The sequence below is a fragment of the Dama dama genome, chromosome 33, assembly GCF_033118175.1.
Source record: "Dama dama isolate Ldn47 chromosome 33, ASM3311817v1, whole genome shotgun sequence".
NCBI classification, from domain to species: domain Eukaryota; kingdom Metazoa; phylum Chordata; class Mammalia; order Artiodactyla; family Cervidae; genus Dama; species Dama dama.
In genome coordinates, this window is record NC_083713.1 from 20,196,035 (window position 1) to 20,218,220 (window position 22,186).

The following is a 22,186-nucleotide window of genomic DNA, read 5'->3' on the forward strand; positions in this document are numbered from 1 at the left end:
ACTGGCAGATCCTATGGCATTAGAATTGTCAGTTTCAGAAAAGATGCAGTATGAAGTTTATAGGAACCTTGGTAGGAAAATCATGGCTCAGGTTTCTGGGGTTCTGGATCAAGGTTGTACAACTTTTGAAAAATAGGTCCTGGGATGATATGCTAAAGAGGGAGTACTTGACCATGACACTTGCACTGTACTGAGTCACTCAGTCGTGTTCAACTTTTTGCAACCCTTGCATCTCCTGTTGTCTCATGAATTGTAGGCAGATTCTTTACCCACTGAGCCATTGGGGAACCTCACTGAGATACTTCGTGGTACAAGATTAAATATATCTTGCTGAACGTACTATGTCATAAATTCTGGAGACCCACTCACAATTCATCATCAGATGAAAGTATTATATTTGGTGTAGGAGGGTGCCTGTGACCATGACTCCACTGGTTGCACCACATGCTGCATGTCCCAGAAGCTGGTGGCCTAATAAAACGTTGGAATGGCCTGCTGAGAGTGAAGTTCAAGCAGCTGCTAAGAGACCATACTCTGGAAAGATGAGATGCTGTCCCCCAGGAAGCAGTAGACCTTGACATGGCTCAGGGTCCCAAAAAGAAACAATACATGGGGCCAGAAAGCAATGGATTAAACCAGGAAGAGCCCCATTTATCATCTTCCCAATTATCCACTAGTGGACCTAGTGTTTCCCACTTCTGTAGTTCTAAATTTGTGGAATTAGAAGTCCTAGTCACCAAAGGTGGCGTCTTCCTGCTAGGGGACAGAGCAAAGGTCCCACTGAACTAAGCTTCATCTGCTGCCTGGAAACTTTGGCCTTTTTGAGTTCACGGACAAGTAGGCAGGAAGAAGAGTCAACACCCTGGCAGAAGAAGCTAATTCTGATCAACAGGAGTAAGTAGGCTTCAACGGGGGCAAGTAAGAATATGTCTGGTTACTAAGGTGATCCGCTTGAGAACCTCTTCTCTACCCAAAAGTGACTGTAAATGGACAAGTACAACAACGTCTGCCTGAGAAAGGGATTGTTACCTGAGACTCAAGTTTCTCAGCACTTAAGGTTTTCACATTACCAATTTAATTATTGAGACCAGCAGAGGTGGTAGATAAAAGAGACGAAAATTTAGAATAAATAGTGGAGAAGAGAATTAAGTAATGAGTTCAGTTGTGGCTCCTGCACAGACCAACTGCAAAGATGGGAACTGCAGTTTGTCCCACAAACTTCTGTCTTTGAAGTTTCTGTTCAGGAAGAAAACAGTTCTGTGAATGTGTATGGAGAGTGAATCTCATGCAAGGGGTGGACTGTGACAAATGCAGAAATGTGCTGCTCAGATATCTCTTCAATAAAAGGCCTTTTGCCTGTTTACAAGAGTGTGGTTAGGTGACAGCCTCAGATTTTGAGTTGAGGTCACAGGCTTCTTGGGGAGACTCCAGCCAAAGACTAAGCAGGACTGTGCTGCAAAGGCCTTGCCATTTTTATTCCAAGGAGGGACTCTTCATCTTGGCTCTGAGTTACCTCTATCCCAACTATTGATAGTTTTCTCTGTTTACCTTTTTTTTTTTTTTTTTTTACATTCTTAATTCTATCACTGTTTGCTTCCTTGAGGACACAAATGACAAACCTAATCTTTCCCAATTCCATCCAGCTCCCCTTGGTTCTTTCCTGTTTTGATCAGTAATTGTAGGGGTGGTATTGTGCTTTTTTCAGACATGGATACAAATGTTTATCAGATTCATCTCCTATGCCACATATAAGTAGAACTGAAATCTATCCACTTAAATAGTTTAAGACATCAAAATGTACCTTAAACTATGCCAAATATCTTAAATATAAAAAAGAATAGATAATACTATTATATAGTAGGAATTATCACAAATGCATCAAAGGTATCAATTAATACAATCCTTAAAACTATTCTAGGGGGTGGGGACTATTATCATTCCAATCTAACTGATCAGGAAGTGGGCATACAGTGCAAAGTAACCTGCCTAAGGGCAATCGTCCATGAGTATATCAATTGATTCATGATTTAAACATAAGCTGTTCTGTTCCCATGTCTTCATCCATAATCATTTGACTTCTCTACTTCTAGAAAGGCTTGAGGAGGACCAGAACTCTAAAATTATAATACTTCAGTCTTGGAGAAACCAGGCCTGGCTTATACACGGTTGAGGAACTTACAGATACAGTTGTTTTAGGAAAGGTAAGTTTCCAAAAAAATAATGCAAAAAAGCAAAATGGCTGTCTGAGAAGTCCTTACAAATAACTGTGAAAAGAAGAGAAGCGAAAAGCAAAGGAGAAAAGGAAAGATATTCCCATTTGAATGCAGAGTTCCAAAGAATAGCAAGGAGAGATAAGAAAGCCTTCCTCAGTGATCAGTGCAAAGAAATAGAGGAAAACAATAGAATGGGAAAGAGTAGAGATCTCTTCAAGAAAATTAGAAATACCAAGGGAGCATTTCATGCAAAGATGGGCTCAGTAAAGGACAGAAATGGTATGGACCTAACAGAAGCAGAAATATTAGGAAGACGTGACAAGATTACACAGAAGAACTGTACAAAAAAGATCTTCATGACCCAGATAATCATGATAGTGTGATCACTCACCTAGAACAAGATATCTGGTAATATGAAGTTTACTCAAACTCATGTCCATTGAGACGGTGATGCCGTCCAACCATCTCATCCTCTGCCATCCCCTTCTCCTCCCACCTTCAATCTTTCCCAACATCAGGGTCTTTTCAAATGAGTCAGTTCTTCACATCAGGTGGCCAAAGTATTGGAGTTGGAGATGGACAGGGAGGCCTACCGTTCTGCGGTCCAGGGGTCGAAAAGGGTCTGACACGACTGAGTGACTGAACTGAACTGAAGTTTCCAAAATAGTAACAAATAGTTTAATATTTATGTTCTGTAACTTTTGAAAAGCAATGATTAAGAAAATGCTTCTACTGATTACCTCAGACTTCTATTTCCAAGTCAGTCAGAAAGTTTTCTCCTGTGTCTTGCCAGCTGGTTGGTACCTTTAGCTAAAATGGAGGCATCATCTTATCTACAGAATTAGTTTCTCCTCATTACTTCACTCTGGGGTCCAATATTTTCCTATTCTCTTGGGTTTGCAATCTTGGAACCTGGTAGGCACTTAACACTTGTTACAGTTCGTAACATTTTTGTTTTGGTTCTTGGTTTGACGATTGTAAAAAGTCTAAAAAGGTGTCTGGTTTCCTTAAGATTTTCACAGAAATGTGGCTACACTAAGGTCTCCTTTTTTGGTCAACTGCAGAGAAATAAGTTTACAGTAAATTTTTAAAAATCTTAAGACAGAAATAGGTTACCGGTGAGCTTCCAGAGCAAACTCTACGATCCTTATCCAGAAGAACTATCATTCCCGTCGTGCATTGCTGTCTTCGCAGCCTACAACTGGGCACGTCATTTCCGCCCACATTGGCGGAGGGTTCTGGATTTTGTAGTTTGTGTCTGTTTTGTCGCCGTCTTGGGAAGGGAAAAGTGTGGCCGGATCGACGGCTCTGAATCTGGTCTTATAAAACAATGTTTAAAATAAGTTAATAAAATAACGTATCAGAGTCAGTTTACGTCAGGTTTTTATGTATTTCACGTTCCGCCTTCCTCTCACTGCGGGGCCGGGGAAGAGGAAGTGACGTGCTTCCGGTGTGATGGCGGCGCGGTGGAGCTCCAGGTAATTACCGAAGTCCGTAGACTCGCTGCAGGCAGCGAGTTTGAGTTGGGGTTGCAGGTTGCCAGGCCGGGTGGGAAATGAAGGGGCCCCAGGAGGAGGTGGGGGCTCGCTGGTATGGCCGTGGGCGCCTTTCGGGTTCGCTTGGGTCTCCCGCCGCGCGGTGGCCCGCGAGGTTGGATTGTGAGCGTCGGTCGGGCCGAAGAGCCCCAGTGAGTGGGATGGGGAGTGCGCGGTGGGATGGAGAGTGCCTGCGCGGACAGACTAGCTTCCTCGGGAGGTTCCTGGAGCTGTCTTTCCGCGGTGGCTTTTATGGTGGAATCCAGCACCAGCGCGGGTACCCTTTACTTTCGTGTGAGGTGTGTTTTGGGCGCGGATCACTTGGAGCCTCTCGAGTCGTTGGTTCGGGGCCCAAGGACCCTTTCTTAGTGCCTGGGCCCCGAACCACAGGTGTGAGATTAATGAACCGTGGTTTATTAAAAAGCTGTGGAAGTTCTCCTCTCATTCCTCTTTCCGGCGAAGTATTTTTGTGACTGCTTCAAAATTTCAGAGTCGTTTCTTTTTCATCATTTACCACGTAGTTCTGAGGACCGTTCATTTATTATTATGTGTGTTCTTCCTCTGTTATCCTTTGTCTTTTCCTAACTTGTGTTTCAGTCGTTCCGTCGTGTCCTACTCTTTGCCCCCGGATGGACTGCAGCACGCCAGGCTTCCCTGTCCTTCACCATCTCCCGGAGTTTGTTCAGACTGGTGTCCATTGAGTCAGTGATGCCATCCAATCATCTCGTCCTCTGTCGTTCTTTTCTCCTGATTTCAATCTTTACCAGCATTAGGGTCTTTTACATTGAGTCGTCTCTTCGCATTAGGTGGCCAAAATATTAGAGTTTCTGCTTCAAGGTCAGTCCTTTCAATGAATATTCAGGACTGGTTTCCTTTAGGATGGATTGGTTGGATCTCCTTGCTGTCCAAGGGACTCTCAAAAGTCTTCTCCAACACCACAGTTCGGAAACATCAATTCTTTGGCGCTCAGCTTTCCTAATGGCTCCTAATATCCATATATAACTGCTGGAAAAACCATATCTTTGACTAGACTGACCTTTGTCTCCAAAGTAATGTCTCTGCTTTTTAATATGCTGTCTAGGTTTTTCATAGCTTTTTTCCCAAGAAGCAAGTGTCTTTTAATTTCATGGCTGCAATCACGATCTGCAGTGATTTTGGAGCCCCCCAAAATAAAATGTGTCACTGGTTCCTTTGTTCCATCATCTATTTGTCATGAAGTGATGGGACTGGATGCCATGATGTGTTTTTTGAATGTTGAGTTTTAAGCCAACTTTGTCACTCTCCTCTTTCACTTTCATCAAGAGGCTCTTTAGTTCTTCTTCACTTTTGCCATAAGGGTGGTGTCATCTGCATATCTGAGGTTATTGATATTTCTCCCAGCAGTCTTGATTTCAGCTTGTGTTTCATCCAGCCCTGCATTTAGCATGATGTACTCTGCGTATAAGTTAAATAAGCAGAGTGACAATATATAGCCTTGAGATACTCCTTTCCCAATTTGGAACCAGTCTGTTGTTCCATGTCTGGTTCTAACTTGCTTCTTGACCTGCCTACAGACTACTCAGGAGGCAGGTAACGTGGTCTGGTATTCCCACCTCTTGAAGAATTTTCCAGTCTGTTGTAATCCACACTGTCAAAAGCTTTGGTGTCATCAGTAAAGCAGAAGTAGATGTTTTTCTGGAACGCTCTTGCTTTTTCTATGATCCAGCAATTTGATCTCTGGTTCCTCTACCTTTTCTAAATCCAGATTGAACATCTGGAAGTTCTCACTTCATGTACTATTGAAGCCTGGCTTAGAGGATTTTGAGCATTACTTTGCTATCATGTGAGATGAGTGCAATTGTGCGGTAGTTTGAGCATTCTTTGGGATTGGAATGAAAACTGACCTTTTCCAGTCCTGTGGCCACTGCTGAGTTTTCCAAATTTGTTGGCATACTGAATGCAGCATTTTAACAGCATCATATTTTAGGACTTGAAATAGCTCAGCCGGAATTCCATCACCTCCACTAGCTTTGTTTGTAGTGATGCTTCCTAAGGCCCACTTAACTTCACATTTCAGGATGTCTGGCTCTAAGTGAGTGATCACACCATCATCAAGTTAGATGTATCCCTAACTTGATGTATGTCACTGCTAGCCTACAGCTAGTTTAAGAAAGAAGTGGATTTTGCTAATATAGCTGATCCCACTAGTGACTTTGAGGGCTTCCTTGTTGCTTTTCTCTGCTTCTCTGTTTAAATCTGAGAATCCTAGCATGGGAGGGTAATGGAATAAAAAGGCCTCTTGGCCCATTAGTTTTAACAAACCTCCAGATTTTAATAAGTCTGTAGCCTAAATATTTTATCTCAGTATATTCATTTCTCAAGTGGACATTGAGAGACATTTCAAGGCCTACAAGGAAGTTCGTACTTTCAAAGCCTTTTCTTCAAGAGTAATATACCAGGGGAGGAAGCAGTGATTAAAGCAAACCTTTGCTATTTGTAGTTAAGCTAAATCTTTTCCCATTGAACAGATACCAAAAAAATGGTGTGGGCTGCCTTGCCCGGGGGACCTAAGGGTCCCTTGATTATGAAATAGGTTGGCTAATGGGAGGGTGAGACCCAGTGGAGGTTCATCTTTAATTTGACTTTGAGCTTAACTCATAAATGGATCAGACTAGAGTTCGGTATTTTCACCTTGAAAGCTACCCTGTGAGTCCTTTCCTGAATTAGTTTATCAGGACAGGTTTATTCTAGCCCTGATGACAGGAGTCTCTGGTCTAGAATATAGTGCTGTATATAGGGGCTACGTTATAAACTTCTCTGTGGAGGCCTCAAATTTTATTTAAAATTTAGATTATGATTTACTAAGTGGCTCTTTCATTTAATCATCAGCAAGCCTACCTTCAAAGCTGTGCTGTGAGAGTTGAGAGAACATATCTGGCCCTTATACTTAAGTGCGGCAAGCTGATGAACGCATTTTGGGGAGGGGGCCACAAAGTGGCATGAATGAAGGCATGCAACGTTCTCAGCAGTTAGACCTGTTTTAGTAAGTTGAAGTAACTACACCTTGAGGGTCAGATTTCCTCTTGGATTGGAACTGGTAGGAAAGGAACTGATACTTTTTTCATCTTATAGGGAGGTATATTAAAGCTACTCTCCAGGTTAACGAGGGAGGGTGGCGGTGAAGACAGGGACGGTTTTGCTCCTTATGGTACTGTCTTGATACAGTTGATGGCAACAGCTTGGCCATTCCTAGAAGCAGGGGTTGATACGTGGGATGAGACTGTTGTGGTATTCCATGGTAAAGAAGTTGTCGGATATCATTATAGGGAGTTCTTCCTAGGAAGAATTAGGAACAAGCATCAAAAGCTTACACACCTCCTTTTATATTTGATTTTAGAATTGGAACCTATGAAGTAGCAGGCACTGTTATACAGTGGATATATAGCAGTGACCAAGAACTTCAAGGATCCAGTGTTCTACAAGGTCTTTCGTGCCTCTGAGTCCTTATACATGCTATCTCATTGCCTGAATGACCTACTTGTCCTTCAAAATCCAGCTTCTAGACCGATTTCTTTCTGTGTTCCCCAGACCCACTTACTTGCCCTTCCGTTTTTCTAATAGTATTGTGTGTATAACTTTGCTGTAGCACTTAGATTTCTCTGCTCTGCCTGATAATAGGAACTCTTATCTCAGACCTCAGTGTCTTGTTCACAGCTTAACATACATCTCCCCTCACAAGATACACACACTGCCTTTGACCCTCTATTCTTAATTTGCTTCCAAAGAATTGCGGGTAAAGTAAAAAGAAAAAGACCATGACCATCCTGCTTTTTCTCAACCTTTAAACCTTTCTCTTAAGTGCTTTTCTGAACCACTTTTTAATATAAATATCAGTTCTTTTCATTCTATTTTCCTGTTTCTCCCATACAAAATTTTTCAGTTATAAAAAATCTCACAAAGGAGACTTTCCTCACAAATGCAAGCTTTAAAGACAAAACGAAAAAGGGACTGTTCAGTGGGTGGTTAGATGCGCTGGAGCTGTTTCTTTGCCACAAGTGGTGAGGGTTATGTAGGTTTTAAGTGTAAGGTTTTTTGTCTTTTCTTTGTTACCATGACAATGGGTATAAATTTAACTTAATCACAGATCAGTAAAACCCATACTGACAATATTTGTTCAGTGAATCAGGTACTGGGATTAATGAGGAAAGTTGAGTTCTGCTGCTGGCCTCTTGAGCTGTGTGAACCAAGTGAAGTGTGGGGTAAGGAGAAGGCAAGATGAGGTGGGCTTCAGAGGGTCTGAGTACAGGTGATTAAAGGCATAGCAGCAGTGGAGATGTCCCTTGTGTGTGTTTGCTCAGTCGTGTCTGACACTTGGTGACCCCCTGGACTGTAGCCCACCAGGCTCTTCTGTCCATGGAATTTTCCAGGTAAGAATACTGGAGTGAAGTTGCCATTTCCTGCTCTAGGAGTATCTTCTTGACCCCGGGATCAAACTCACATCTCTTGCATCGCCTGTATTGGCAAGCGGATTCCTTACCACTGCACCACCTGGGAAGCCCCAGAGATATCCCTTAAGATTTATTTTTATTCAGTTAACGAGAAGAACTGCTACCAAAGAACTGTTTTCTTTTAAAGACTAATATAAGGAGACTGATGGTAGATACAGTAGGCATTGAGACAAATTTTTCATTTTAAAAATTTAGAAGGAAATTTTGAAAGTGTGAAATAATACAGTTATATTGTAGTAGAATGTGCTTTTAATTTAAGGCCTGGATTTCTCTCTGGGCAGCATTACAGGTATTTAAAGAATCCTTTTGCTCTGTGTAGGTAGAATGCAGTGGAGCCCTACAGGTGTGTAGTATGTTTTTTAGAGGTAAGTTGGGAAAGTCCTTATATTCTGGAGATAAAGAAGACCTGTGAGAAATCTCATTAGAGAGGTCAAAACTATTTTGCCTTCTTCTAAAATGAAACCAGGGATTATCTTATAGGATCTTTCCTAAATGGAGCCTTCCCCCTACTTTTCTCCTGTATACAGTGGCAGAGAGAATGGGGGGAAGTGGGCAGATTTGATTCTTGTCTCCTGTTAACTGAGAAGGTATGATCAGTTAGATTTGATGACTGACTGGGAATGAGGAATTTGTGACTTGGCTAGTTTTACAGGTAATATTTTAGAGGAAGTGCTGGTTTGAGGAGAGGAGGAAATGAGTTCTAATTTGGACTTCTGTAGTTCAGCGGGCTTTTGGTGCATCCACACTGAGGTTTCTATAGGCATTTGGAGATAAAGGCTTGGAACACTGTAGAAAAGATTACATGAAGTAAAATCGTTCTTATGAGTATTAGCCTAGGATGTGGAAGTGGAGATGGTCTTCCGGAGAGAATGTGGAGAAAGAAAAGATAAGGACTATTCATTTGTTCATTTACCAGGTATTGAGAGACTTCTGGGATTATAATAATGAACAAAACAGACAAAACTCCCTGAGCAAAGATTAAACGCTATGGAATGGTACACTGTTAGAGGGGTGGACAGAGGAAGAGACAGAGGCAAAACCAGAAGAACTTGGTATCTTTGATGTAAGTTGAGAAATGAGAACTTCAAGAAGGTGGTTAGCAGTACCAAATACTATACAGTGTCATAAAAGAAGGAAGTGGCCCCTGGATTTAGCAACAAGAAAGTCATTATGTAACCTTGGTAAGTACTGTGGAATCCTAAGAGTGGAAACCAAATTGTGGTAAGAGGGGTTAACAAAGGTCCATCTAGTCAAGGCTATGGTTTTTCCAGTGGTCATTATGGATGTGAGAGTTGGACTGTGAAGAAAGATGAGCGCCGAAAAATTGATGGTTTTGAACTGTGGTGTTGGAGAAGACTCTTGAGAGTCCCTTGGACTGCAAGGAGATCAACCAGTCCATCCTAAAGGAGATCAGTCCTGGGTGTTCATTGGAAGGACTGATGCTGAAGCTGAAACTCCAATACTTTGGCCACCTCATGCGAAGAGCTGATTCATTGGAAAAGACACTGATGCTGGGAGGGATTGGGGGCAGGAGGAGAAGGGGACAACAGAAGATGAGATGGCTGGATGGCATCACTGACTCAATGGACACGAGTTTGAGTAAACTCCGGGAGTTGGTGATGGACAGGGAGGCCTGGTGTGCTGTGATTCTTGGAGTCGCAGAGAGTTGGACGTGACTGAACTGAACTGAACTGAACTGAAGAGTTAAAGGCACTTCATGTGAACTCATCTACCAGAAAAAGCTTGGTTGTGTAGAGAAAGAGAATGGAATTAGAGAGGGGGCAAGATAAAGGGAATTTGCCCCATAAATGTCATAATTTATATTTAAGTGAACCAGTAAATAAGTTCAACATAATTTTTCTTGAAAACTAACTCATTTGAAATCAATACTGTAAATCCAGAAGTAGCTGATAGCGATTTTGAAACAAAAATCAACAACTTCTGCTCTCATAGAGCCTGCATTCTAGTGAAAAAGCTGGATCTTCCCATGTACCAAAAAAGACTTTTTAAAAAAGTGTAGGTAGCTTATTCATATGATCATTATCATTTTAATTTCTTTGGTAATTTAACACAGACTAATATGGATTGGCTTCATGATGTGGGAAGTGAATGGGGGTTAACACTCTCAGTTTATAATGAGTGATTTTTGGTATGAATGTTGGTCTTGGAAAAGGAAATGGCAGTCCACTCCAGTATTTTTGCCTGGAGAATTCCATGGACAGAGGAGCCTGGGGGGCCACATTCCATGGGGTTGCAAAGAGTCAGGCACCACCGAAGCGACTTAACACACAACACACATTGGTGTCACTGAGTTCTTAAAAAATGACAAGAACGTTTAGATTTTGTCTTTTTTTTTTTTTACTCATCGGAGTCTCACTGTCATAAGAAGTCCCCAAGTTGGTGCTGTCTTCCCTACATAGAGTTAAAGACCAGTCAGAAGTGTTTATGCTGTTTATTCCTCATCGCTTAAAAACCCAAACAATGTCTAATACTATCTGCACAGCTTCTAACCCTGTTACTTCTACGTGGTAACCTTTAGTCACTCAAATGGCTATACATCAAAGCACACACCTGGTGTCCTGTAGTGTGTCAGAGAGCAAACAGGGAGGACAGATCTGCATTTCTGTGTTTGTATTGATCATTCTGATTTGCATTCAGAATTTGTTCAGATTTTACAGAGGGAATACAGTGCAGATATATTTATTAAGTAATCCCCCTTTTGGGGTCCCAGGGCAACATCATCTAGTCCAGTACATGTAATATTTCTATAGTGCATCATGTGAAGAGTCACATAAAGTTTTGAGTTAGTGCATGTCAAACTTTGCTGCCAAATGAGTTTACAAAAAACCTGTATTTTTAAGACATTTCGGATTTCAGAATTGCACGTAAGGGATTGTCACTCTTGTGACTTTTCTTGAAAAGTTTTGGCCCTTTTATTTTCTTGATTTTGTGAACCTGTGCTGAAATCAAATTACAGTATCAAATTTTTTCTTATGTGGCATATCATGGGGCAAATTTCTTGCTAATATGTATGTATTCAAAAAAATAGCAAGAAAAAATAAGGAAGCAGTTTTCTTAAACAATGTTTCTTTTTCCTCTAGTACAAATAGGGAAAGGCCATGGCAATCTTGTCGTTAATGCTTAAGAACTGTGGCCAATCTGTTATTCCTATCTGTTCCCTGAAAAGGAAAGTCACTATTTGGAAGGGTCATCGGTTTGTGTCCTATTTGGAAATTTTTCAAAGGATTCCATCAGCACCACCTTTCTATTACATTTTTGTGTTAAGAACAGATTTGAACTAGCTTTTAATTTGAATGCTATTTACTATTACATTTTCTTATTTTGTTTTTTGTTTTAAACTCTGTTATAATGTTTGGAGTTTGCCATGCTTACTGTTACTATGTAGAATGCAGAAGAGCAAACTAAAGGAAATCGACTTCTTTAACTTTCTTTTAAAAATTTTATGATAGTATATTTCCATAAGTTCCTCTAACATGGGTTGAAGATACCTAAGGGACAGTGGTAAATGTTTTATTTTGAAATAATTGAGAGTAGTGCATTAATTAATTGAGTATTTTCCTGTTTCTTGAAGTTTTGAGATAATTGCAGAGTATGTAATTTTATAGTTTCCAGTTACTAGTCTAAAGCAGTCTTCTTAAAAATCTTATTAAGTATTTTGTTTTCTGATGCTTGCTGAAACAACATCTTCTTATTATGAAATATTCTTCTTGCTCAGGAGAGTAGGTGTGGTTTTGCTGAGTGACTGACTTGTGACAAGGAGAGGAAAATTTAATAATTCATCATGAAATCCACACAGTGATGCTAAGAAGAGCAGTGAGAGCTATAAACTCTAGATAAATTACTCTCGTTGCAGGAATTTCCAATTAGTCTATGTATCAAGCATGCACATATTGAACTCTCAGAATTTCCCTGTAGGCATATTCTGTATAAATCTGGACGATGATAGTACTTTACGCATTTTTTGTTAGAACTGGGATAGCAGTCTACAGTATTATCAATTTCACTCTTGGTTTTGGGACATAGAAATGTAACAGATTGTACTCGATTGCCAGAAAAGTATTTGGTGATGACGGTTGAAGGGTAGAAAGGTGAAAGATTACACTGATCAGCAAGAAAACTCAGTAAACTTAAATGGATGAGATAATTTGAAATTAAAGGCATTAAAAATTGCCGTGTGTGTGTGAGTGTAGGATGAGAGGAGAAACCAGGTTTTGTGTGTGTGTTTATGTGTGTAGGATGAGAAGAGAAACCAGGTTTTAGACCCAAGAGGGATCATCAAGGAAAATACTAGATATTGCACAATAGTCAAGTGATTTATTTGCTCGTATTGTACCTGGTCACAGTGAATTCTTGGTATGCAAATTAAATAAAGGAATCCTTAACATTATTATTCATGTTTAAAAAAAGTAGGGCCTCATTATATTAACATCAAAACCTTTACTATCTGGAACTTTTAATGGATCAGTTTAGGAAAATTTTATGCATAGTATATATAGATTGTATCTTTTTACATTTTATAATTTACCAGTTTGGCATCAGCTTACTAATGTTGGTATTTTCCTTGGGATGCAGTATCAGATGGTTTGGCATCAGATAAACTTTCTTGAATTTTAGCTCTGTCACGTACTAGCAGTGATTTATTTGTACACATCGCTTCAACTCTCTGTACCTCAATTTTCCCATTGAAAAATAAGGCTTAAAAAAGTCACGAAAGCAGGGTAACAATGAAGGTTGAATAAGAATATAGAAATGAAGTGCCTGGTATAGTGTCTTTGTGACTATAACAATTTATTATTTATTTGTTTTTGTTGTTATCTGACTAAATTAGATGTTTGTGACTTCTGACACAGGAAATGTAATTAGTTCATCTCAGATATCTCAGAAACATCATTGTGATGTGCTGTAGAATTGTTAGTGTAGATGGCAAATTAGTGTGTTGTGGAGCTGCTGTATACATTGGCATTCTTCCCTTTGGCTGCTTTTGAACAGCATTGGGCAAGCTGTGTTCACCGTTGTATCATTCCTGTCAGCCATGGGTCACTAACCATCACATTATTTTAAAATGACTTACCTCATTGGAAAACATGTTCTACAGTTGAGAAAAATGCTTTTTGAATGCTTATAAATTATTGGTACTAGAGCTTAGACTATCTCCTTTATTATCAATTTGGGCACACTATATATAAAGCCTATATAGGTATATAGTATACACTATATAGGTATATAGGTAAAGGCTGACTTTGAAATACATCTTATTTTAGGTACATGCTAAGGTTAGTTCTCTTGGGTTGAAAATATGTTCATCGGTGTGGATTTAAGTATTTCTGAAAGTCCAGATCCCACCCTGTTCTCATTCTTCTACCCAGAAAACCATGATGTGCATATAGTACTTTTCAGCAGGTTCATAGTATTACTGGGCTAGAAAGTGTCCTCTTCCATTATTTTGTCCCCCATTAAGAGAAGAGACATCCAGTCTGCCTCCTTTATTTGGAAGAAAGACTGCAGAGAGGATATTAGTTAACTGAGTTAGTGCTCATTTCAAGTTAGCATGGATCCTACTATATAAACATACCCCATTATAGAGCAGGGCAAACTGTTCAACTTTGGATCTAAACACAGTCCACATATTACATGTGTTAAGTCTGTTAAGCTTCTTTTAACGTTGTACCACCCATTTCTTTTTTTGTCCCCCATGTCATCGAATTGTTGAAGAAAGTGCTTGATTGGTCTTGTATGTTAAAGCCCATCAATAAAAAATCCCCAGTAATGCACTTAGTGCTCGTCAGATATCTGGTCTAGGAAGGCATTTGTAGACAAGAGAGAACTTGTAAACTAAAGAGCTGGTGAAACAGTAAGTGGTCGTATCTTAAGAACACATGAGTGCATGCCCACATCATTCTGTGTGGGTCAGATGGGACTGAACTAACTAGAGATAGGAATTTGACCTCATATAATCCATGTTCCATATGATGACTTCAGTTCACTTCAGTCACTCAGTCGTGTTCAACTCTTTGTGACCCCATGGGCTGCAGCTTACATTGGCATAATTTTTCCCTTTTGCAAATTAATGAAAATCCATTCTACAAGTTGTGGTTTCTGTGTCGGTGTCAATACTTGGCTGTCAGCAGGGCTGGTTTTCTTTTTTTTCCCATTTTATCAGTACCCCTTCTGGTTACTCAGTCTAAGCTAAAGGATAGATCATTTATCTCCTGGAGATGTGATCAATCGCTGTCTGCACTGTTGTTCAGTGGCCCAGGATTGTATATGAAGTTTGTGATAGTAATAATATCTCTAATGCCAGGCTTTTCTTGTTGTTTATGTAAAATGATTATTTGTCATCATAGCAGCTGCAGAGCAGCGTTTAAGATTGTGGAGATCACACATTGATGATTAAAACATAGACAAACTCTAGGATGAGGTTTATTATATTCCTTATTTCTCATAATCTGAATCTGTCATGGAAAATAACCAAATGACTTTTCCCGTTAATTTGGATATGAGTTTCTTTTTTTTCTTTTTAACTTTTGTCAGCATCTGAAGAATTAATTAGTATCATATCTTCAGTTCAGTTCAGTTCAGTCGCTCAGTCGTGTCCAACTCTTTGTGACCCCATGGACTGCAGCACGCCAGGCCTCCCTGTCCATCACTAACTCCAGGAGTTTACTCAAACTCATGTCCATTGAGTAAGTGATGCCATCCAACCATCTTATTCTCTGTTGTTCCCTTCTCCCACCTTCAATCTTTCCCAACATCAGGATCTTTTCAAATGAGTCAGTTCTTCACATCAGGTAGCCAAAGTATTGGAGTTTCAGCTTCAACATCAGTTCTTCCAGTGAACACTAAGGACTGGTTGGATTTCCTTGCAGTCCAAGGGACTCTCAAGAGTCTTCTCCAACACCACAGTTCGAAAGTATCAATTCTTTGGCGCTCAGCTTTCTTTACAGTCCAACTCTCACATCCATACATGACTACTGGAAAAACCATAGCCTTGACTAGACGGACCTTTGTTGGCAAAGTAATGTCTCTACTTTTTAATATGCTGTCTAGATTGGTCATACCTTTTCTTCCCAGGAGCAAGCGTCTTTTAATTTCATGGCTGCAATCACCATCTGCAGTGATTTTGGAGCCCAGAAAAATAAAGTCAGCCACTGGTTCCATTGTTTCCCCATCTATTTGCCATGAAGTGGTGGGACCCAATGCCATGATCTTAGTTTTCTGAATGTTGAGTTTCAAGCCAACTTCTTCACTCTCCTCTTTCACTTTCATCAAGTGGCTCTTTAGTTCTTTTTCACTTTCTGCCATAAGGGTGGTATCATCTGCATATCTGAGGTTATTGATATTTCTCCCAGCAATCTTGATTCCAGCTTGTGCTTCATCCAGTCCAGCATTTCTCATGATGTACTCTGCATATAAGTTAAATAAGCAGGGTGACAGTATACAGCCTAGATGGACTCCTTTTCCTATTTGGAACCAGTCTGTTGTTCCATGTCCAGTTCTAACTGTTGCTTCCTGACCTGCATACAGATTTCTCAAGAGGCAGGTCAGGTGGTCTAGTATTCCCATCACTTTCAGAATTTTCCAGTGTGTTGTGATCCACACAGTCAAAGGCTTTGGCATAGTCAATAAAGCAGAAATAGATGTTTCTCTGGAATTCTCTTGCTTTTTCGATGATCTAGCAGATGTTGGCAATTTGATCTCTGGTTCCTCTACCTTTTCTAAAACCAGCTTGAACATCTGGAAGTTCATGGTTCAGGTATTATTGAAGCCTGGCTTGGAGAAATTTGAATATCGTATCTGGAGATTGTCAAAACAAGGATTCAGAATGCCCTGACTAAAAGCCTCCAGTGTCTGCTAATCATTTAGAATTGTGTTGTTTAGTATGGTAACCAGTAGCCACATGTGGTTATTCATGTTTAAATATAAACTTAATTAAAATCATATAAAATTAATTTTCTGATTTCCACTAGGTGTATTTGACGTTCTCAATAGCCACATGTGGCCAGTGACTATTGTATTGGTATAGTGGCTACTGACAGTACAGAAAAAAAAAACCTGTCCATCAGTGCAGAAAATTCTTTTGTACAGTGCTGATTTAGAAGTGTCTGCTAGCAGAGAGCAGAAAAAAAATAAGAGGATCAAGGACAAAAATAATGCAGATGAGTCTATGGCAGTCACTGGCGTCTAGCATCTGTTGAAGGAGGGCCTTGTTCTGTCTTCTGTGTTTTCTCCTTCTGGATCAGAGAAGTCCTGAAAATGAGTCACAGGTGATTGATGGCAGCAGTATCCACCAGCATATTCCCTGCAAAAAGTAGAGTACCAGGCAGAGTCTTTTACTTAGATTAGATTCTTTTGAGGTTCATTTTGGACAGTTCATTTATTGAGCCTAGTTCATAGAGGGAGTCTTGGTGAATGTAATTTGTGGTTACAGTTAATTGGTGGTGGTGGCAGGGTATGTTTGTGCGTGCGTGCTCAGTCATACCCCGTGGACTGTTGTCCTCCAGGCTCCCCTGTCCATGGAGTTTTCCAGGCAAGAATACTGGAGTGGGTTGCCATTTCCTACTCCAGGGGATCTTCCTGACCTAGCGATTGAACTCACGTCTCTAGTGTCTCCCACATTGGCAGGCAGATTCTTTACCACTGTGCCACCGGGGAAGCCCCAAGTAATTTGTATAACAACATTATTAAAATAGAAGAGAATGGAACCGTCTATTGAGGTGTCGTATAGATCATCCCGGGAGTAAGGACAAACGATGAATAGTAAGGACATTGACAGTTCTCTAGGCTTTTAATTTTTACATAAAGTATGTTCCATATCTCACAGTTAATAAGCATATTTAAGCCTACAGGCAAGAAAATTTTTACTGTTTATTCCAGTGTACATATATGCATTTTTTAACTTGAGAAGTACATAATCATTGAAACAATTACTGTTATCAGATACATATCTAGTTTACATAGGAAGACTGAATTCTGATGGAGGTTTTTTCCTTTTCTTGCCCTCTCTCAATTTTTCATGTTTTATTTTCATTTTAAAGATAATAAAAGTGTTTCATGAACATATTTTGTCATCTGGATGACTCCAGTTCAGTGCTTAAATTTGTGTTTGTGATCATGTTATAGCAGATGCGTGCATGCTAAAGTCGTTTCAGTCGTGTCCGACTCTTTGCGACCCTGTGGACTGCAGCCTGTCAGGCTCCTCTGTCCGTGGGATTCTACAGGCAAGAATACTGGAGTGGGTTGCCATGCCCTTCTCTAGTTGATCTTCCTGACCCATGGATCGGACCCCCATCTCTTATATCTCCTGGATTGGCAGCAAGTTCTTAACCAAAAGCACCACTGGGAAGCCCGTTATGGTAGATACTGTTACTTTAATTATCATGGCTGATGTCCTAAGCTCCAAAAAGCCTGTCCTCTGACCGCCAGTGCATTATGAGTGAGAGTTTTCTCCCTATGAATTGTGCCCAGATTTCTCAGATGTAAAAAGCACTCATACTGATTTTTCTTTTTTACATACATGTATGTGCTTTTTACCAGTTAGGTAAGGATTAATATTTGAATCTATATTTCCCTTTTGAAATGATTTATGTCTTAAGTTCTTCACTACAAAGTAGGTAAGCTGTGGAGTCCTGTATTTGACTCAAGATTTAAGACAAATTGATAACTAGTTTCTCGTCCAGAATTGGAAGGCTGAGAAATCTTGAGGAAGAGTTGGATATTGGAATTACCTTGGCGATGCCTTCGTAAAATCAGTGTGCCTAGGTATTCCCCCCCGCCCCCCGCCACCCCTGTATATGGATCTTCTTCTAAGTAAGTCAGGTGGGCCCTAATATATGTACAAGTAATTCTCCAGCCGTGCAGGTTTTCATATTCCACTTTTTTTTTTTTTTTAACATAGTGACTTCAGGATCTTGTTTTACAGTATTAAGTAATGATCTGAAATGACATGTGTTGAAAAAAGACCCAGCCAGCCACTTTGCTTCATCAGTAGCTGAGTGCTTTGCTTACCATTATAGATTAACTTTTTGTAAATAAATTAACTTTACTTTTTATAAGTTAATCTATAAATAAATTTATAAGTAAGCTCCATGTGGGCAAGGAATTTTGTTAGGATTGTTCATTGCTGTCTACCCAGTTCTTAGAAGGATGCCTGGCAAAACACAAATGTAATAAATGTTTGTTGTTATTGAATAAATGTATATATAAATAATACTGGATGATAAGGATATACTAGAATATAGTGATGGTACTAGTAGGGGTTAAAAAAAAATACCATTACCTTTGGACAAAAATTTGTTGAATAAAATTTTTTGAGTTTTATAGCTCTATACATTTATAGCCGTAAAAACAGGATCTTTGAAAAGAATTCTGTGATTTGTGTATGGCAAATACACACTGTGTACGTCATTTTGAGGAGGCAAGTGGGACCTAAAATCCAGCGAAAACTAGGTTATAATACCTTCAGGGCTGTATCACCTGAAGTGAGGGAGGAGTAGCTTCTGTTTTTTATTTAGAAATGTTTGTTTATTAATACTTGACATAATTCATAGAGTTAATTAAGTTTGCCATCTTATTTTTTTCTTTTTGTCCTCTCTGTTTTTTGTTCCTTCTCTGCTGCCTTTATAAATTATTTTTTTAATTCCATTTTAATTTATCTATAGACATTTTAGTTATATTTATTTACCTTTTTTTTGTCATTTCTCTAAAGAGCATAAGGTCTATCCTTAACTTTTCACAGGCTTCTTAGTGTTCATATTGTACTGCCTCAGAAAAAAATCAGGAACCTTGCCTCATGTAGGTCCATTTTAGTCAACAAATATCTGCATACATACACTATGCCCTTTCAAGACATTATAGTTCAGTTCAGTCGCTCAGTTGTGTTCAACTCTATGGACAGCAGCACACCAGGCCTCCCTGTCCATCACCAGCTCCCAGAGTTTACTCAAACTCATGTCTGTTGAGTCAGTGATGCCATCCAACCATCTCATCTTCTGTTGTCCCCTTCTCCTCCCACCTTCAGTCTTTCCTAGCATCAGGGTCTTTTCAGATGAATCAGTTCTTCGCATCAGGTGGCCAAATTATTGGAGTTTCAGCTTCAGCATCAGTCCTTCCAATAAATATTCAGGACTGATTTCCTGAATCAATTAGGATGGACTGGTTGGATCTCCTTGCAGTCCAAGGGACTCTCAAGAGTCTTCGCCAACATAGTTTCTGCTTTAAACAGATCTGTGTATTTTAGATAAAGGAAAAAGTAGTCTTTTATATTTCTTGAGACAGTTACCATTTCCAGTGTTACTTTTTCCTTTTTGAAAATCCATACTTCTATCTGGTATTATTTCCCTTAGCATTTCTTACAGTGCAGGTCTGCTGGTGATGCATTCTCTTAATTTCTCTTAGTTGTTTTTGTTTGCTTTGTTCAGTCAGAAAAATGTCTTTATTTCATCTTCATTCTTAAGATTATTTTTGCTGGAGGTTAACAGTTTCTTAATCTTTCAGCACTTTAAAGATTATTCTACTGTCTTTTGGTCTCCTTAGTTTCTAAAGAAAAGTCAGAAATAATTTGAATTATTCCCCTTATATAATGTGTTGTTTTTCCTTCTTACTGCTCTCAGGATTTTCTCTTTATCTTTAGTTTTCAGCAGTTTGATTACTGACTACTATTTATAACTATTTGTGTAAGTGTGTTTTTCTTTATATGTATCCTGTTGGGGAGTGTTCAAGCTTCTTGAGTCTGTAAATTTGTGTCTTTCATCCAATTTGGGGATATCTTGGCTGTTATTTCTTGAAATATTTCTTCTATCCCATTCTTTCTCTCTTTCCTTCTTGTACCTTAATTACACAATGCCCATTGATATTGTCTTACATATCCCTGATACAGTTCATTAAAATTTCTCTCTCTGTTCTTTAGATTGGATAGTTTTTAATGATTTTACATCAAACTTATTGGCTTTCCTTTATCTCCATTTTGCTTTTAAATCTGTCCAGTGAGTTTTTTGCTTCATGTATTTTTCAGTCCTTGAATTTCAATTTGGTTCATTTTTTGTTTTGGGTTTTTTCCCCTGAAATTTTCTATATTTTTATTCCTTACAAGCATGTCTTCCTTTTCACTTTTGACTATGCTTTGAAAACCTCTTTTGCTAATTTCATCATCTGGGTTGGTATCTCAGTATTGGTTTTCTTTGATTGTCTTTTTTCTCAAGATTGGGCCACAGTTATCTGAGAAGTTATTTTTTAATTGTATCATGGACATTTTACTATTCTGTTAAGACTTTGGATTCTGGTGTATTCCTCTGAGGAATGGTGACCCTTTAGGCAATTATTTGATAAGGCTTAAGTTGCAAATTCTGTCTCTTGAACCCATCTGTCTCTTGAGTTGTTCACATCTGTGTTCAGTTCCGTGGTCCTGAGCAGGACTCTCTTTAGCACGTGTATGGGTTCAGGTGTAGTCAGAAATTTGGGAGAGTGTATTGAGCGCATGGGACTTGCCTTCTCTGGCTCTCTCTGCTCTGGGAGTCCTTGGGCAATGATGTGCTTTAGATTGCAGTTATACTTTGTAGATTGACACGTTTGTGAAGAATCAGCTATATTTTGTTTTTACTAATCTAGATAGCATGGTAACCATGGTAAAGGAAACTTTTCTTTACTTAGTGATTTATATACCTCCCCAGCTGCATTAAGTGATGGCAGCTGTGTATCACTGTACTTTATAGTACCTAGATTATTTGTGTGTGTGGTCCAGTGAAAAGAATACCTAATCAGGTGTCCTTAAGCTAGGTTTCTAGTCCGCCACTAGCTTGTTTTATAGCTTGGAACATTGTTATAACTTAGAACATTGAAATGACTTATCTGACAGTGTTCTTATCCTTAAAATAAAGGATTGGACGAGATAATCTGTATCATCCTTTCTCCAATTCAAATTAGATTTTTTTTTTTTTGTTTTCAGTTACTTTGGTGCTGAGCACAGTTTTTACTGTATATTCTCTACCTCTTTTAATTTTTTTTCTATTTCACTTTTGTGATTTCCTTACCTTATACCATACCATAAATTATAAACTACTGATATGCTATTATTATAAAATACTTGAATGGCAGTTGTGTGTGAACATAACTGTCAGTTCAGCATTTTTCAACAATTACCAAAATAATGACATGGTCATTATTTTACACACTTCTTATTAGTGTTAACAAAGGTTTATTTTGGTATATTTTATAGGTGACATTTGCAGACAGAAAAGGTGAACTGTCAAGGAATTCATCCTGTTTGGTATTTGTTATTTGGGCCAGCTTAAGGAGTCTTTGACATATCACATCAACTGGCAAAAGAAAATGAAAAGTAGTGTGGCACAAATAAAGGTAAGTGTTTGAAACTTATAATAAAGAACATAAACTCATAGTCGTTTATCTACCGTTTAAACAAAAATGCATTTATATAACTAGGGCAGTAGAACCAGACAGTAGAGTTGTGTCATACACACATTGAACTTAATGCTATTTCAACTCTAGATATTTGGCCAGATGGTAAAGTGGTAAGTTGAGAGAACATACAGGGGTGGAGGAGGGTGTGTGTATGAGTGTGTGCATGTGTGTGTAAATCAAGAAAGTATATGTGAGTGAGCATGTATATATAAAAGAAAAATAGCAGCAGGAAATTCCACCTTCTTAAAGAGCATTATTTCCTGCATGAGTGTAAATGGAAGATGATTATCTTCTTTCTCAGTTGGTCACAGTTTTTGCATGTCTGTCTACAAGTGAACCTCTTGTTGCATATTACAGATGAATAAATGGGCTACTTATTTTGTGCTGTAGTTTAGACTTTATACATTTGTTTATTCACCAAATATTCGCTGAATTCTTACGATGTCCCAGTGATTGTTTTGAGCACTCTGGGTAAAATGGTGAATAAAACAAGATTCCTTGGTCTTGTAGAGTTTGC

At 39.1% G+C, this 22,186-nt stretch overlaps 1 protein-coding gene across 2 annotated transcripts in view; it reads left to right on the forward strand.

The window, feature by feature from the left end:
* Positions 1–3,538: 3,538 nt before the first annotated feature.
* The window catches only part of CWC22 (CWC22 spliceosome associated protein homolog), a 63,129-nt gene continuing 44,481 nt past the window's right edge, over positions 3,539–22,186 (forward strand). Inside the window, exons 1-2 of one of the 2 annotated variants that reach the window (XM_061135670.1) lie at positions 3,539–3,691; positions 21,467–21,606. In XM_061135670.1, coding sequence (XP_060991653.1) covers positions 21,580–21,606 — 27 coding nt within the window. In that variant the 5' untranslated portion in view covers positions 3,539–3,691; positions 21,467–21,579. Of the gene's footprint in view, positions 3,692–9,397; positions 9,417–21,466; positions 21,607–22,186 lie in introns of those variants that run through there. The other variant, XM_061135673.1, reaches the window with a different exon arrangement.